At 42.0% G+C, this 18741-nt stretch overlaps 1 protein-coding gene and 2 non-coding genes across 4 annotated transcripts; all 3 read right to left on the bottom strand.

The window, feature by feature from the left end:
- Positions 1 to 809: 809 nt before the first annotated feature.
- TIMM23B (translocase of inner mitochondrial membrane 23 homolog B) lies at positions 810 to 18610 on the bottom strand. Of its 2 annotated transcripts, none has more exons than XM_044420344.1 (7): positions 18366 to 18610; positions 16018 to 16076; positions 14392 to 14485; positions 12385 to 12469; positions 8543 to 8601; positions 5113 to 5223; positions 810 to 1211 (listed from the first exon to the last, which is right to left on the bottom strand). In XM_044420344.1, the coding sequence occupies exons 1-7, from the start codon at positions 18472 to 18474 to the stop codon at positions 1096 to 1098; spliced, it is 633 nt and encodes a 210-aa protein (XP_044276279.1). In that variant the 5' UTR covers positions 18475 to 18610; the 3' UTR covers positions 810 to 1095. The 2 variants fall into 2 exon arrangements, 1 of the variants encoding a protein (XP_044276279.1); XR_006413751.1 differs by lacking the exon at positions 810 to 1211 and adding an exon at positions 6725 to 6953.
- On the bottom strand, positions 11824 to 12027 carry LOC123018528. The gene has a single exon (XR_006413794.1). It is a non-coding gene; the product is annotated as a small nucleolar RNA SNORA74 (small nucleolar RNA).
- LOC123018527 lies at positions 13072 to 13274 on the bottom strand. Its single transcript, XR_006413793.1, has one exon. It is a non-coding gene; the product is annotated as a small nucleolar RNA SNORA74 (small nucleolar RNA).
- Positions 18611 to 18741: the final 131 nt, after the last annotated feature.

Here is an 18741-nt window from a genome sequence, read left to right as displayed (position 1 = left end):
CAGTTTAAAAAGGAGTACCTAACAGGTATTCAAGTGAAACAAGTCTTCATTCTGGTCATACAGGGTTCCATAGAGCAGTGGCTTTCAACCTTCCCACAGCTGGGGACTGGTGAAGACGGGAAAACCACCTCAGGGAACACTGAGGCAGAAACAAAAAGCACAATACACATAAGATTCTGTATATTAGTTTCCAAACACAATAACCCCCCCCCCAAATCTCCAAAACAACCAGAAACCAAGCAACAAAAATAGTGAAATCTGCCCAGTGTGACTCCCATTGAGCCCTCCCTGCCTGCCCCTCAGTGGTGCAGGTGTCCCCCCACCCCACAAATGTGATGCCAACCAAGGAAGAGGTGATAAGCGGGATATGGCCCACCTGCAGACCAGTGGTTGAAAACCACTGCTGTAGCTCACCAAACCACCATCAACATCCCCATCTTCGGATTTTCAGCAGCAATTGCCTTTCTATGTCAGAGCATTAATAACTAGAAAGTTAATTAAAAATAAGAACCAGAAAGTTTAATTCTGTTGAATATCAAGTGCTGGGCTTATACAGCATTCTGACCGCCACCTGAACAGCTGGTAACAGGCACCCATAACTTAAGCAGCTTCCGTAAGTATCTGAAACCAGATTAGTAACATTGATTTTGAATGACTGCTGAATGTTTTCCATCTACCTACCTACCTACCTACCTACCTACCGTGTTGATCCTTTCTGCCCTGGTGAGGACACAGATGCCTTTTACAAAAGCAACACCAGGTATTGCTGAACAGGGGCTTGCATAAATGGCCCATGTTGGAAGAAGTAGTTAATACAGGGACAAAAACTTTTATTAGATTCAACTCAAACAATGTGTCAGTACACAAACCTGACTGCGTGGCATGGATGATTACATGATCCAAGGAAAATAACTGGCCAGGGCAAAAATGAGCATGCTGCAGAGATGAAGTCTTCACCCTCACAGACAAGGCAGCACTTGTCAAAAACTAACTGCGGTGGAATTCTGTAGTCTTACTGTGCTCCATTCTGTGTTGCACTGAAGGGATCCAAGTCTGAATGCACTCAATGAGTAGATAATTAGTTCTCAGCTCTGCTCAGAGCGACTGCCTTTGAAATGAGCCCTTCATATGCTCCCAGTTGTTGTAGAGCGCGTAGACGCTGGTAAGCATCAGTCCTGCCATGCCACCTCGTGCCAGCCCACGTAATCCACCTGTACAAAAAGATTGATAGTGACAATAAAAGAAATGGCAGGCAACGGTTATGTGGACTCGGCAATATTGGAGCATTTGAATTGAATGTGGCACACACACAATGTAAATGTTCAGCAGAGACGGATCTTAAGACTATTCTTGTACAAACGCTTATCTATTCAGTTTTATTACTGGATTTACATCCAACCTTTCTTTTTCATTTGAAGGGGGCTTAATTGTATTCCTCCTCTCGATCTTCTCTCCACAACCACTACCCTGTGAGGTCAGTCTGTGACTGGCCCAAAGTAACCCGGTGAGCTCCCTGGCTGAGTGGGGACTAGAACCCAGATTGCCTGATTCCCAGTCCTGTGCTCTTAACCACTGCACCACACTGGGTGAGTGTGAGCCTCATTTTGGGGGGAACAGTGGCAAAGGAAAAGACTGCAAACATCCCATCTCCGAGATCTTTTCTTTTTGAGGCCTCTTCCTTCACCCTGCCCCCAACGCAGTAAAGTTTAAAAGGATAACCAGCTTTGAAAAGGAACACGGGCAGGAATCAAGCAGGATTTTTGCACAGTACAGCTTCCAGACAGATAAGGGACAGATGTAGAAAGCACGCACAGTGTGAAAACCCTTTTTGTTCTATATCTGTATTTCTGATTATCTCAGTACCAGAACTGCATTCAGAGTACAGTGAGTAGGATTTGAGGCACACTGATAAGGGAGCAGATCCAAACTTCTGTTGATTTCTAGACTTGCAAAAAGGAGGTGGTAAGTTTGCATCAGAATGCATGTTCTGCTGTTAAATCAGAACACTAAAAGAGCCTTATATGGCAGGAATGATCAGCTAGTGTGTTTCCGCCTCTCCTTCACACACTCATAGCCTTGCTCTTTAGAATAAAAAGAGCCTTGTGGTAGCTCCCCAAGGTTAGTTGAGAGAGATGCTCAAAGCAGTCAATATTAGCAGAATTTAAGTGAAGATTAAACTAAAAATTAAGGCACTAATTCAGATAAGCTGTATAGCTGTACAAAGAAAGCTCACATGGCACCTGTAAGAGTTCCTTCTTGCCAGCCTCTAATGGCAATCCAATATGAAACTATGGGGAACAGGTTCCACCTAGCTCAGTGAAGCTTTTTCCTGGTTAAGTAGATAAAGTACTGAAGTTGACATATTACTAAAATGCTTAAAACTAACATTTCAAGGATATTAGATTTAAATGGTTTCCCATGACCCAAAACACAGACCAAAACAATTTGTATGTGTGGAAGGGGAATTCAGCATCCCACCCAGACTCTTTTTTGTAGAATATATGGGGTATAAATAAAAGCAGTTCATGAAATAGCAAAAGCTATAGAAGTCTCAGGTCAGCACCTCCAATGAGTGCCAGAAAACCCCGTTCTTCACTAAACTCCTGTTTTGCAATGCTATTGCCCAATATACAAATTAAGGGAGCCTGAAAAATGGGGCAGAAGAACTAAGCACTAATCTATATCCAAGTTCCTTATAGAAAACATAGAAACAGAGCGAGTCTGACCCCCGGCTCTAGTCAGCTCCGCTCACGACCTGAAATATGGTTTGTACTTGCAGTTGTAACATTTGTGGCCAGAAACATTCCATGTTAATTGTATTTGACAAAAACAATGCAGAGCCATCAGGAAAGAAAGTTTTGAGACTGTCTAACCTGAATGTTTAGAACTCTTCCCTGTCCCTTCTAGTTCTGTTCAGCAAGTGATAGGCTGAAGTATTTCTCCACCCCTGCAATCACAATTCTGCTAGCTTCAGATAGCAAGTTGACTTCAGCGAGTCAATGAAGCATGAAACTACACTGGAACATTTCTCCATTTTACAGAGTCATGTACTTCTAGCAGCCAGGTTACAGAGTATTTCCACAGGTTTTGTACTGCATAGTTGACTTATTAATTCCAATTAATTTCCAGATATTACAGTGACATTTCATCTAAATGTCACATAGCTAGATAAGAATTGCTGTCAGTATTGCAGTAGCATGTGTCATTATGAGAGCAAGTAAAATTGTTTTGCCATTTAAAATCATTAAAAGAAGCCCTCAAAGTCAAGTAATCTTTAAATAAACAGTACAAATAGCTTTATTGCTTTGAGAACATCTGACTGTGTTAGATATGCAGTGTTCCATTGCAGCTATACTAGGCAGAAGTTCAAGCAAATATATTTAGATGTAAAAGGTAGATAAACTTAAAGGCACCAGCACCATTTCCCCATAGATATCAAGCACCCTTTCAGTTTTGTTTTGACACAACAGACTCATGTAGGATTTTTACTGAATTTTAATACCTAAATATGTGCAAGATTTCCTGGGGGGAACCATGCCAGTACAGATATTTTTCTTCAGATACCTTTATCAACGTTTTACAGCTACAGACTCAGATCATTCCACATACTGTGCACACCCTTCAAATAGTTTATATTAAGAAACAGTTCTACGATTTTAGCCTATTTGGATAATTTTCAAAACATCCCCTTATCTATGCTGCCAATAATTAAACTTGTAAGATTAAAACTTAAAGCTCTGCATATACTTTGTGTTACTTTGTGTTTACCAATACTTGCATAGAAAAGCTGGCCTTATTCACATGTAATAGCCATCCAGACTATAGAATGTTGAACTCTGGGTTCTTAACCTCAAACAACCTAGGAAGGGAATCCAGACCCTACAGTGATGGCTGGCAAGAATGGTTTAAAGCAAAGCAAAAAAACTGCTCTACACACTAATAGTACCACCACACCATAATGGCATTTGGGATAGAGGAAGTAGGCAAAGCAGGAGGGAAACAACCAACCCAGGAATGGAGCAGCTGCAGCAAATACATTCATTTTATGGAACTGCTTTGCAAATCATAAACTCTGGGTAAAGCAACACCCTTGGGTGTTATGACACACAAACTAAGTGACTGGTTCTCCAGAGCCAGAGAATTACTTCAGATTTCTATTGGCCCTATTCTAGGATTATTTCATTGCCAATGTATTTGTTAGACTAGATTATGTAATCTATTGTTATAATTCAAGTACTTGGGTCAACTGCTGTTTACTATTTGAACATGAACAAGTCCACACTGGAACACTTGTGTGGGGATTTGAGTGCTGGACTCGGGACTAGGGAAATCTGGGCTCTAGTCTCACTCAGCCATGATGCTCCCTGGGTGACCTGGTGCCAGGCACTCACTCTCAACCGACTTTACCCCACTATGTTGTTTTTGTAACGATAAAAATGAACCACCTCAGGGCTTGCACGTGAAGAAAGGCAGGGTATAAATGCAATATAATCACCATACTATTTGGAATATATACCTTCATTTAATTTTCCTGGCTTTTCTTGCCACAGTGAATCCGTAGCAAAGTGCCTCATTTTTAAAAACTATTACAAGATATTTCCACCAGAAAGGAAAAAAAGAAATTTATCCCAGGTTCTAGAATTCTTGTCTTTTAGCCCTGGATAGTTTTCTTTCAACATTAATGCAAGGATTTTAAAAAACCCAGACCCCACTCAGAGGTAGAACTTTTGCACCAAGGTTTCAGATTCAGCTTTCATGAACAAGTTGGGGAGAAATCCAGGAGGGTTCCTCATAATCCTCTGAGTTCAGAAGGTTGCTGATTCTGGCTGTCTACCAGCAGTGTTTCCAAAGGGAAGGAGACTGAGGCAATGCTGAGATAGAGCACATCCTGATTGGGCTGCTCTCTTTCCACCAACCAGAAGGCAACCTGTGTAATTCTTTTCACCCTGATCACAAGGGGGATTTGTATATAGATTTATCTATCACCAACATGTCATTAATGACACAAAACTTTAGACTCCAAAAACGCCCAGTATAGTCAGCATTTCCTAACAGGTGTACTTCCAACTCTTGTTTGCAAAACCAAGATTAAGGATTATTTTGCCAACGTACCTGTGCTTTTATACAGCATGCCCGTCATGGTCCCAGCAGCAATTGTGTTCAGGTCATCCTCTGCACCTCGTGTTTTTTCTATGATAACTCCAAATGCGCTATACAGTAGTGCTGGAATGGAATACAAGTTGCCAGTCAAACAAACAACACCACTGCACTAATCACCCAGTAAGATTTCAGTACACTATCTTTTCTAAATTGATTAGACCTAAAAAGTTCTGATTTTTGTATGGAAAATAAGATTTTCCTTTAAATGGCAGGTAATAAAACACTGTAGTTGACATAGACCACAATAACTGACATGAGTATGTGAAGGTAAGGCAGGTTGGAAAGGTTTGTGAACTTATTTGCTAGCCTGAATTAGGTTAACAGGTTGTTCAGGATTTAATTTTCATTAATCTTGGGCTCCCTAACTGGGGTTCCCCAATCTTGGGTTGCCCAATTTAAGTTGGAGGACTATTTTATCACTTTACAGCTACACTACTTAATGGCAAACACTTAATGGCAAAATAAATAAATGCAAACAAGTAATGGACCAAAAAAATTACATCCCTTAAACTCCCACCTCCTGCTGAAGCTATGACTATTTTAGACAAAATGAACAGGGACTTCTAACAAAGCTAAAAGGTCACGAACAAACATCAACAGGACAAAATCCACCTTCCTGTTCCTCTAGTACATATCAAGACTCCTTACTTCACACTGGACTTTGAGAAAGCAGATACAGAACAAGAGGCTACTAGTTTGTGCTCTTTGAACAGCAGTTCATCATACAAAATCTTATTTGAAGTGAAGAAAGATTCTGAAACAGGGTTTTTCTACCCAATGGGATTAAAAAAAAAACCCTAACAAGTGCCACTAAAGTCTAAAGTAGCCTATGAATTCCAGCCTATGTTTAGAAAACCAGAAAATATCAAATCTTTCTCCTTAAAAAAAGAAAAAGCAGTAGTCAGTTTAAGCACGCTACTGATATGGTTAAGACAAAGTATTCCATAGTTTTACCACAAGTTTGTATTGTTATATTGGGCTTCTGGCCATTTTGGGCCGATGGGCACATTTGAAATTTGAAGAAAGTATCATGGGTGCTGCCACAAAATGGTTGCTGTGATGGGCATGGCCAGCCACCAAATACCTATTCCACAGAAAGCCAAACTTGCCACCAAGCAAGCTGGTGAGGATAAATGGCAAAGAACTCTGAATATGAAGCAGAGCAAGGCTTTGAGCCTCAAAACACAAATCCTCTTTCTGCTCCAACAAAGGCACATTTCACAATGAAGCAAACTGCCGGGGCAAAAAGACAGTAACTTTTCCAGGAAACTGACTATGTAATATAGGTGGGATAGAGTGAAAAGCCACTCCTTTTATTCAGAATTCCTTCCCAAAATTTCTCTGTCTCTCACACAATTCACTCACTGCGTTATTCTCCTCTTCTTTTCAGGATCACCCTTCCCAAATAAACACACACACTCTTTCCTGCTCTTACTTCTCACTTTTTAACCCCTTCCATTTCTCTTTGTAGCTGTAGATAGGGTGCCTTCCTTCCCTCCCTCCCACCTCACTGGGTTGCCTCTAGGCCAGCCCTCTCCCAGTTTTTTCACTGTTGTCCTCATACCTGCCCCCTTAATAGCCAGAGGCAATGGAGTTCATCATTCCATCCCTTTCTCTTTTTCCTGGATGACTGCAAGTCCCTCCAAGCAAAATGCTGGCTTCTAGCCACTCATCATCTTATTTCCTCAGAAATGTCCACATCCTGAGTTCACGTGGGGCCCAGAGGCAGCCTGGGGAATAATGACGGCAAGTGACTGGAGGCCGGCACTTCTCTTTGAAGTGCTGCAAACCACCTGAATTTAAAAATATAAAAACAATAATCCAAGAGTTAAAAATCGCAGGTATTGGTAGGGCACTTTGTGGGGTATAGGCAGGGAAGTCTGCAGGTACTGGGGTGCCTGTGGGTACCCCACTGTCTACTCCAATGATTCAGAACTCATGAAAGAAAGCTATTTGTTTTCAACTGCTGTGTACGCAAGCAGCTGGAGAAGAAAATGACTGAGCTGGGGTGCAAACATAATGACTTGTACCTGAAAGAACATTCTGGAGTTCAGAGGAAGTTTCCTCTCTCTGCCTTTCCTCCAAACCCCTGCACCACTGCCCATGTTGTTTAAGAATGCCACTGTACCCTCTGACGAAGCTTTGTCGCGGTGCGGGGGGGGGGGGGGCACACATGACACAGAGGCAGTAGGAGAGAATGGGAAATATTCCTTCCATGTACCTCCTTAAAGTTATCTTTGGCCACAATGTGGATTAGCTCATGACTGGAATTCAGCTGACCACAGTGTAAAAGGACTGCACATGGGAATAGGTATGGGTGTGTGTGTGTAAGGGAGAGTACTAAAAGATGCAAAGTTCATTCCGGTAATGGTAGAAAATGAGACTGTGCAGCTCCAACAGCACCACAGTGCTCCTTCTGAGCTGAGCTAGGCATTTCCACAGCAGCAAAAAAACCAAAAAAACAAAAAACAGCACAGATATTTCTAAAGGGAGAACTATCTTGCTAGGGTGGCTTGTCATTAAGAAACCCTGGACTCATTTTAACTGGATCAGGCACAGATCAATGGCAAATAGGAATATACTTGAGTTATGAATTTAAACTGACAGTTAAGATTAAGAATGGCAGTCATATTGTTGTATTGTCCAAAGCTGCTCAGCTAGAATTCCAAATGGATTGACTTATACTATTCACAAATAGCAAACAGAAAAAGCAGACGTTAGAACAAATTAGCTCAGTGAGATACCTGTTCTAATTGCTTTCATTACACAGACAGCACTATTTTAAAAGTGCTGATTGGAAAGTCAATGGCTTAAGTATCCCAGTCTCATACCAGAAACTAAGGATGGGGAGAATCTCTCTCTGTCTCTCATACGATTTTCTAGTATGACCTTCACTACCTTTTCTCAGAATTCTATACTATTTGCAGAGCCATCGCTACAGGAAGGTCAGGGTAAAGGACTAGGAAAAACAAAGAGACATTACTAAAGAAAATAAACAGCTGTGAAACATCTGTTAATGTATCACTTGCAATACCAGAATCTTGAACTTTGCCATCTTTAAACAGAAGTTGCAATTTTCCAGTGCTTCAGTTTATGATTTCTCTGCTAACAGGGGGAAGGAGGGGGAAAAAACTTGGAGGCGGCCTGCTTTTTCGATGACAAGTAGCACTCTTTCAGATCTTAATCCCCCCACCCCACCCCCACCCTGTAGTACCAGGCTCTGAAGTCATCCTGCACTTTATTAATGCAATCACTGGTTTCCCAGAGATGGGAACAGTCAGACTACAATGGAATTGCCATCAATCTCTTAGACTTCCAAATGTACAGAGAAACTCAACTGAGTTACTCATGCATAGTCAGCTGAAGGAACAAACTTACGTACCTAGAGATCCAAGAGTGTTAGCCCATAATGCTCCTTGCCTGGTCACCATATTTAGAATCCTACAAGAAAGTGAAGTGAGTTAGAATATTACTTCATAATATGGTATTGTTTGCAGGCCCAAGGAGCACCACATACCATTGACCTTTTGTCTGTTACCGTCTATTATAGAACTCTCTGTGTTCTATTCTGCAATAGTATAAAAGGACGATTAAATTCTTTCCACACAGAATCAAGTCTTGCACAAACCTTGGATTTCTTACATGCAAACTTTGCAAGTTTTACTAACATAAGAACTGGTTTAGAAAGTTTGTAAAAGTTAAATTAATTTTATTATTTTTGCATGAATCTGCCTCCCTCACCCCGGCAAGACAGCTTAAAGCAGAAATATGTGAAGGAAGTGGAACCATGTGGGGCACAAATGACACTATTGATCAATTTTGAGGGGAGGAACCACAGCTCAGTACCAGGAAGCTCTGGATAATACATTCAGGTAGCCGATAGTATAAAGTCTCTTCAAGAGATCCTGGGGAGGCAGAACTGTTTGGAATAGATCAGAGACATGCAACCTGTTTGCAATTTGAAAAATGTCTTTGACAGAACCCTAAAATGGCTGACATGAGACACAGCTGGTTAGAAAGGACAAGTAACTTATCTACAAGTTGAAGTACAAGGCAGAGATGGGATGCGTCCCCATATTGCCTTCAAATACCTTTGAACTCAAGTTTCCAGCACCAACAGACACCTGTATCACATACTCACCAGTGAGAGACACACCTGCCCCAATGTAACAGGAGCCTGCTGGATCAAGCCAAGACTCTGTGCAGTCCAGCATTCCATTCACACAGCGGCTAACTAGCTGCCTATGGGGCAGGATGCGAGTTTAACAGCCTACTCGCATTCACGTTTCCCAGCAACCGCTGTCCACAGGCACAGCACCCCGGACACTGGAGGCAGCACACAGCCAACGGGGCTGCTAGCCATGGACAGCCTTCTCCTCTATGAATTTGTCCACGCTCCTTTCAAAATCACCCAGAAGGGTGCCTGTCACTACATCCTGTACTGGTGAGTTACATAGGTTTATGCACTGTGTAAAAAGTGCTTTGTCTTTATCTCCCACTAATTAACTTCATGGCATGAACCCAGGCTCTAATAGGAGAATGAATCTACCCATCTATCCTCTCTTACACACATAGATGCATGCATACATACACACACGCGTGCGCTTCCCTCCCTTCTCAATACAATCCCCACATACATTTCAAGATTCCTGTAAGATCTCCCCTCATACACATTTGTATGTATCCATTCAGACATGCAACTACCCAGGGCACCCCATCGCACCCTTAGCTGCTCCTGGCTAGCTCTGCCAGGCACCACTGTTCCCTGCTGGTTACCCTGACCACAGACTTTCCTAGCCTCCCATCATATTCTCTTTAGCCTCCTCCCCATATTAGCTGGAACAGGATTTCCCTGTTCTTGCTGAGTTTGCTAGGAAAGCACTGGTCTGCTGCTCCCCACCATCCCTGTTCTGTCTTTAAATAGCAGGCCTCTTTGCCTTACCACAAACTGCTTTTGGAAGTCCCACAACCTCAAAAGTGGTTTGCCTGGTGGCATGAAGAACAGCAGTTCACAGGGCCCTCTGTTCTAGTATTCGGATCTGGGCTATGAAGTATAGTTGGTTATTCATGAACGCTTAATTACTCCCACTAACTGAGGTTTCTCAAGAAATGTCATGGGACACAAACTCAATATGAGTAGCCAAAAAGCAAATATTTACACAGGCATTTCTCTTATTTTTATAAATGTATATAAAAAGAATGTTCACTGGAATAGGATTCCAAAACTATCTGTACTTGGTAGGTCTGAAATCAGGGCCACACATTCTTAAGAGCTTGGATTGCTCCTTCTGAGATATATTTCTATTAATATACCTAGGAAAGTTTTGTTTTGGTATTTCTGCAAACCTTCAGGTCCTCCTGAGTGTATCTTTCTCCCCAGCAGCCTTGTTTGGCTATAATCTTGTTAGCACTCAGCTGCTGGGTTCAGTATTAGAAAGAGTAATAATAAGATTTCCAATGTAGTTGATCCTGGGTTGATTTACATCAAGGTCCTTGAAAATTCCTCAGTGAGAGGGTTGTACCAGTTCCATTACAACAGGCCATAATTCAACCTCTCCTGGAAAAAAAAACTTACCCTGGATACAACCAAAGATGAAAACAACCGCAGACTGATTGCAAAAATCCTGTTCCAAGGCAAAGTGCTCAAGCTGGTGAACAGGTTTTTCTAGTTCTATTCCAATTGCATTTCAGATAATGGTTTTTGAATGGAAACTGTCCTGCAGGGTGGCCTCTGTTGAGACACAGAGGATCCACAATCCTTTAATTATCTTGGACTTTTCAGTGCTTTTGATAGCACTGAGTAAGTGGTCTTCTGACAAACCTGCCTATGTTGGGAGTTGGAGACACTGTTTTAGAATGATTTTTCTTCTTAGATAATTGATACCAGAAGGTAGTGCTGAAGGATTATTACTCTATCCCTTGGTAGTTATATAGGTTTTAATCTGCAGCCAGGGTGGATCTGGATTTTATTTGTATTATGCTTTATTTTATTCTTCTTATTTATGTAAGCCGTCCTGAGGCTATGCGAAAGGACGGCATACAAATACTCTAAACAAATAAATGAATAATAGTTAGGCTTTGGGGTCCTGCACTGCTTGACTTAATACCCATGCTGTTTAATATCTATATGAAACTTCAGAGAGATCATCAAAAGGTGTGGGCTGAGGTTCAAAAAATAACTTGAGATGACATCCAGCTCTCACTGTCTCCTATTCAACAAAGCCACCTGATTTACTGGGCATTTTAAATCAGTGCTGGAGATTTGTTGGAAGAGGACCAATAACACTGAGACTCAATCCAGCCAAGACAGAGGCTTTGTTAGTTGGTGGTTTGTTTGCCCTGTTACACGGTGTTAAACCTGCTTTGGTGGCTGTTGTATTGGCACAAGTATTCTGCAATCCAGCACTTTTACTATAAGCACAAGAGGTCTGGGTGGTTCCAACAACTTTTATTAGCTTAGGATGATACAAAGACAGAGTTGCTAACTATTTATTTATTCATTCAGTTTTACATCTTAATTTGATTTAAATTGCTTTATGCTTGTTTATTATAAGCTGCCCAGAGCACCCACAGACTTTATAAAATGCAAGCAGCAAAACCACTTCTGTATAAAGCCAAAGTCATACAATCTACCAGATATTAAGTCAGTGCATGTTGAATGTTTGTGTATGCTTCCAGACTAGTGCTGAGCAGGATGGTTATCTGCTCTGCACACTCTCAGAGAAGCACAGCACTGCCCCACACTGGTGCCAGTCACCTCCAGAACGCAGGCAATGACACACAGCTAAAAAAAGAGTGTACTTTTATCTCCCAGCAGTGTAACACTGTCACAGACACAGTATTGAAAGACAGCTGACTATCGCTGGAAGTAAGGGACAAACTATAGTTCAGATTCAAAGGCAACTTTCAGCATGTGCAAGATGCCTTCCACTCTTTAATTTTGCTCCCTTTACTGGAAGACTGAGAAAGGAAATGTGAAGTAAATCAATGATGTTTATCCTGCTGTAAAGGGCCTTGCATAAGAACCCACAGGTAGAATTTACCTATCGCAGCACTGCACAAATACATCTTTTAGTGCATATGCACATGTCCTGCATATCCAGCAAATCATAGGAGAACAAATGGTTGTGCATCCAAGGGTCATTCTGAAACTTCTGAGTACAGGACAAAAAGGAGCAATTACTGACAGCTGAATCATATCTAATTATGGAATTAAGTACTTACTGTACATTTCTAGGTTTGGACCAAGCCATGCTTTGTGTCTCCTTCAATCCCATCCTGAGGCCATTCAGTGCACCAAATGCAGCTCCTATTAAGGCAGGACATCAGATTACCTACTGCAACTGAGAACTGAGCTCACATTCCGAAAGGTGAACATGTAGCCTACAGAAACATTCATCAATAAGAATCATATGCTTCTACTGAAAAGGTTTGCAAGAGTATATCATAGCCGTTGTATTAGATTAGTGAATGGCAATGCTATTTTACAGACATTGTTATGGAGTTCTTGGTGAAGGAAAGTGCCAAACACATCCCCCAGCCTCTTTGCTCTAAGCCTTCCTTCCAGCACATAGTGCTTGTTCTGTTTTTTTTTTTTTTTTTTTTTTTTAAATCTTTGCCTCTGCCTTTTCTATGCCATCACATCTATTCTCTACTGGGAGTAGGTGGAAAAATATTGGCTTAGTCAATGCCTAAAAATAGGTAACAAATGTGGTAGAAAATAAATGGAAAACTGTAGCATTTTAGTAAAATACCACCACCACTGCTTGTGCAGCAATGTTCAACATTTAAACCATAAAATGGTAAAATACTGTTATATGCAGTAAAGCAAAATGCTGCATCGCTTTTTGAAGACATGCTAAGCATACCATGCCACGATTGAGGTCAGTATTTCATGTAAGGTCAGTATTTCATGTATGCTTCCAGACTAGTGCTAAGCAGGATGTTATCTGCTTAGCACACTCTCAGAGAAAGCACAGTACTGCCCCACGCTGGCGCCAGCTGCCTCCAGAACAGAGACTCTGACAAACAGCTCAACTAGACAGTACTTTCATCTCCCAGCAGCATAACACTGTCAGACAAGGTAATGATGCAGACAGCTGACTACCGCTGGAATTTAGGAACAAACAACAGACTCGTTTGCATTAACAATTAAGGCCCTACATTTGCTACAGGGAACATCTAGAATACCCTCCGACCTGTTAGCTTCTGTCAATGACACTTAAAATATTAAACTGACCAAAGCTTATAGTATAGGAAAGATTCCCATAAAGCAGGATGATAAATACAGTCATGATCCTGCAGCCTGAAAATCACAGCACTGTTGCAGCATAACACACTGTGACACAAGCTTTTGTAGTCTTGTGGTACCAAAGCACTGTTGCAGCATAACACATCGTGACACAAGCTTTCGTAGTCTTGTGGTACCACAGGACCCTATTGTTCTGGCTTCAACAGAGTGACATGCATCCTGCCTAGAATTTGCCAGTATACTTTGTCATTAGGAGATTGTAGGCAAGGTGTCATCTGCATGCTGTTGATGCCCAGCTCTACTTCTCTGTGATATCTGAACTGCGAGAATTTGTGCACATTCTGAACCAGTGGCTGGATGCAGTTAAGAGATGGGCAAGAATTAATAACCAAAGCTATGTTCCGGTAAGTCAGAGAGCCTATGGGTTGGCAGTTCCCAGGTCCAGCAACTGGGCTTTTTGCCTGTCCTAGATGGGGCTGTGTTCTTTCTGAAAGAACAGGTGTACAGTTTGGGGAAGTTTCTCGACCCATTCAGTCGCCTGGAGTGCCCATTTTCAACTTTGGTGCACCAACTATTACCATGCTCCTCCATCTTAAAGCACATTATATTGCTCTGTGCTATTACTGTCATTGGAATTGTTTTAACTGTTTTGAATAATATATTTTAAATATGATTCTAATATTTACATGTGAACTGCTTAAGGATATTATTGCATTAAATGATGAAGTATCATGATTAAAATAAATCAGTATAAAGCACCAACGTTTACATTGCTTGTGTCAGTTGTAAGATATATCAACTCACACAAACCAGTTACCAGAGTCTGACATACACCAAGTATAAGATCCCTTTGGGACGAAGAGATAAAAATAATTTGCAAATAAAGTACTGAGGAAGTGGCTATGCTCACATACACATGCATTAATTCTATTTAAAGTATCAGCCAAACGTAATGATATAAATTACAAGTAGTTCTGTACCTGTCATGCAGCATCCTCCAATTGTAAAGAATGCCAGCTCAAACCTGCCCCTAGTTTTGCTAGCTCCAGTAGGTAAAATAAATTCATCTGTATCCTGAAACAGAAATATACCTTTAAGTTTATATTTATGAATTACCTTGCTTTATAAAAATAAACACGAAATCAATTTTACAATAATGTTATAAGTGCTACAGTTACTTGCATATTGTCAAAACAAAAACTAAAGAAAAAAAATCTGTGCCCTATACTATCATTTAGCCCATCAGTTGCCCGAATGAAATATTAGCTAAAGGAACAACTACATATCTTAACCAGATAATGGTTTTTACAGACATATTCTAGAATAATAATAATAGTCCACAGCAAATTAGAACCTAGAGCATAATACTAAACACACTATTACTATAAGCCATCAACATGGTTGAAGTGCTCATATTTGTCTCAGGGACAGATGTAAAAAATGCACCATGTGCCAGTATCACTCACTTATAAATTGCAAAATGATCCTACATGGAGCAAAACTTGGTTGTGTATTCTTGTAAGGGATACTCTACCACCGAAGCTAAAATCCCTGCATGCCAAACATATGTGAATGTGTCTACACTAGCACTGAGCAGGATGCTATCTGCTTAGCGCACCCTCGAGAAAACACAGTACTTGCCCAGGCCGGTGTCACCTACTTCCAAAACAGAGACAATGACAAACAGCTAAAATATACACTACCTTTATCTCCCAGTAGTGCAACACTGTCACAGTCCCTGTACGGACACAGACAGGAGAGCACTACTGGAATTTAGGATCATCATCTTCTCAGAACCACTGACTCCCAGATCCAGGTCAGTTCACACTGAATCTGATAAAACACCTTCTCTTCTGCTGCTGATCTAGTGGCTGCTGCCTCTAGACTGGAAGCTGGGATGTTTATGGTAGCAGGTCTTTATGTCTTACCATATCAGGAAATAACTGAACTCCATTAAGTATTCTAGAGCAGGAAAAGCACTGATATCTGACTATGAAGGTTAAATTCAATTTCCTACATGGGAAATTCCATGAATTCCACATGGATTAGGACCCCAATAGTTCAAGGACCACCTCTTTTTTATGAATCTACCTGTTTCAGGTAATCAGCACCAAAGGCCATTCTCTGTGTGTCTCCTCTGAGGGAAGCTTGGGAGTAGCCCTTTGTGGGCATGGCTTTTCTGTGAAAGCATCATGTTTACAGAAGACTCTCCACATGGAACTTGCCTGGTAGTGAAATGGTCATCTTTTTGGTCCCAAGCAACAGTATTCCCAAGCATTTGGACATTATGGCCCAATTGTTGTGGAGTGCTTTTGTGGTGTTAATTCTAGGCTGTGGGGGAGTTTGAGAAAAGAGAATTTGTGTTCTGTAGATAAACTTTTCACATTGTACTGTTTTTAGATTAGGTTTCTACTAGGGGTTTTGTGTGTTTGTATTACTGTGCAGACTACAGTTTACCAACCAGTTCCTATTGTATTATTGATTTCTGAATTTGTGTAAGTCACTTTGAGACTGCTTTCTGCAGTAAGCAGAAACACATCAATGTATATAATAATATATAGCCACAAACACTATCTATGAGATTTGAACAAAAAGTTCTCTCTTACCTGTATAAGATATCTGGGGTCCACATTTAAATATGGAGACAAAGGGTTCATTCCAGTCACTGCAAGATAAAAAGTGCAAAGCCCCAAAATAACTTTGATCAGTAGTCCAAAACTAAAAGTATATCAATGTAATATAAGGAAGGGCTAACACACAAAAGAATATATATGATTGTTTTCATGCCAACTCATTACAGCACTTCTGGACAAACCCACAGTGACTTCATTGCCTGCATCTTATGAATATTATACTTGAAATTTAAAATGTTCCAGATCAGTATGAGGACTGTTTTTAATAGTTAATGTTCTTTAGAAATCAACTTCTAAGACCTGAATGTCGGTGAATGGAAAATTTAAATTATACATTACTTAACTAGGATTACTAGCCACAAAGATAATTTTGCTACAGAAGCCTAAAAACCTGTTGGGTGCAGTGAACAGGGGAAGGGGGGAAGGGAAGAGCACATGCATGCATTTCAAATGAATCAGCAGCACTTCAGTATTGAAGACTATTTCCTCATGCCATATATTATTTATTTATTTTTTATTAAAACATTTTTATGCCGCCCCATTCGCCAAAGCCTCAGGGCGGCTTACAACAATAAATTAAAATAACATTTTAATATATATAAATTAAAATAACATTTTAATATATATACATTAAAATATAAATATATGATATAAAACATACAATATAAAACAAGCCGCCCTGGCCAGATAAAATTCAATAATATTAACATTTAAAATACTGCTTAAATAAAAAGGTCTTCGCCTGGCGCCGAAAAACAAATAACGACGGTGCCAGGCGGACCTCTCTGGGGAGCGCATTCCATAACTTAGGCGACACCGCTGAGAAAGCCCTCCTCCGAGTAACCACCCTCCTAACTTCTTCCACGGAGGGCTCCCGGAGAAGGGCCTCTCCCGCCGATCTCAGGGGGCAGCTGGGCATATATGGATGTAAGCGCTCCTTCAGGTAACCAGGACCCAAGCCGTTTAGGGCTTTATAGGTCATCACCAACACCTTGAATTGGGCCCGGACTTCAATGGGAAGCCAGTGAAGCTGACGGAGAACTGGAGTCATGTGAACATAACGTCCAGTCCCCGTCAGCAGCCTGGCAGCTCTATTTTGAACCAATTGAAGTATCCGGACCATCTTCAAGGGTAGCCCCACGTACAGCGCATTACAGAAGTCAAGACGGGAAGTCACCAGCGCATGTGTCACTGTCCCAAGGTTACATCTTTGCATTGTGTGGGAATATAAATCAGAATGCACATACTGAAAAAAATTAGTGGGGGTGAGGAAATTCTTCTTAAAGGGCTCAACATTAATCAGATTATTTACATATTCAGACCCTTGGACACCCAGGGGCTTTAGGGGAATACCCATTCCAGGTGTTTTTCCCAGGGTAATTCTTTGCTGCTTGCCTTTAGTTGTTCTAAACATTTTAGTGTTTGATTTTATGGTGCTTTGTTACAACTTATTACATTGCTTTAATGAAATGCTGTAAACTGCCTCTAGCTTTTTGGCAGAATAAATTATGTTTTTGTTATATGCCATCAAGATATCTCTGATTTATGGCAACCCTATGAATGAAAGCCCACCATAATGCCCCATCTATGGCCCTGCTCAGCTCTTGTAAATTCAAGAAGGTAGTTTCCTTGATGCAGTCAATATTGGATCTTCCTTTTCTTTTTCTGCCTTTGCTTTCCCTAGCAGAATGGCTTTCTCTGTAAGCCGCACAGTGCCTTTTTTAGTAATTGGGACGGCATACCAAAAACACAAATAAATAGACATATAAATGGTCTTCTCCAGGGGGTGTGACTTTACGATGTGCCCAACCCGTGACAGCCTCCGTTTTATCATTACTGCTTCTAGAGAAAGCTCTGGCTTCATTTTACCTAAGACCAACCTGTTCATCTCTATGGAAATGAAATAATTATACATATGCGAGGCTTGAAACCACCATCGAGTAGCCCCGCGCCGTTTCTATGAACGCCCGATCGCGCCTCGCGGGGAAGAGGGCCCCTGGCAATGGAACTGACCCTGCTGGCCGGCGGAAGACTGCACGTCGGCGTGACAACCCTGAACGGAAGCGGAGGCCTCTTTCATTCTCGGGATGGCGAAAACAGATACTCACAGGACAGGGAAGACAAACCACGGGGTAACTTTCCAGTCAAGCGCTGGATGACCTTGAGGCCACCCCCCCCCCCCCGCACCCAGCAGCGTCCTCGCGTGGCGGCTGCTCAGCCTCCCCCACCACAAGGGTGAGGAGCTCCGTCAGGGAAAAGGAGAAGCCCAAAAAGGCCGCGCGGCCGACCGAACAGAAGGTCGCCCGACGTCGCATACTCACACGGGACGCCGGCCAGGTCCGCATGGGAATAGCCCGCTCCGCCGACTCCCCCGGAGCCGAACAAGCCCCCAAGGCCGGAGCCCTTCGTATTCCCGGCGCCCCCCTCCATGGAGGCCACCCTCGGGGAAGGCTTCAGCCGCGACCCCCGGTGCTCTTCCCGCCCTCGGCAAGCGACTTCCCACCGCGCGGCCAAAACGGAAAAGGGGAGGCGGCGCGGCACCCGGCTGCCCAACGACCTCTCCACGAGCAAGGCCGCAGCAGCCGTAAAGAGAGGCCTCGCGGAGGCGGCCTTTTCCACGAGCCACGCGATAGGCTGGAGTTGTTCTCCGTGCCCGCCTCTGCTTCCGCTTTGCGACGGTGGCGCGGCGCTGCTCCG

The sequence above is a fragment of the Varanus komodoensis genome, unplaced genomic scaffold (assembly GCF_004798865.1).
Source record: "Varanus komodoensis strain SLA01 unplaced genomic scaffold, ASM479886v1 scaffold11, whole genome shotgun sequence".
In the NCBI taxonomy this organism is placed as follows: Eukaryota; Metazoa; Chordata; class Lepidosauria; order Squamata; family Varanidae; genus Varanus; species Varanus komodoensis.
Note: the sequence above shows the minus strand (reverse complement) of the source record. Positions and strands in the feature narration are given on the sequence as shown.

Coding starts and splice junctions, on each gene's coding strand:
- TIMM23B (XM_044420344.1), bottom strand. CDS start 18,474: ATGGAGGGGGGCGCCGGGAATACGAAGGGCTCCGGCCTTGGGGGCTTG. Junction 8,602..12,384: donor TCCAAACCTAGAAATGTACA/GTAAGTACTTAA, acceptor ACTTTCTTGTAG/GATTCTAAATATGGTGACCA. Junction 1,212..5,112: donor CATGCTGTATAAAAGCACAG/GTACGTTGGCAA, acceptor CTTTTTGTACAG/GTGGATTACGTGGGCTGGCA.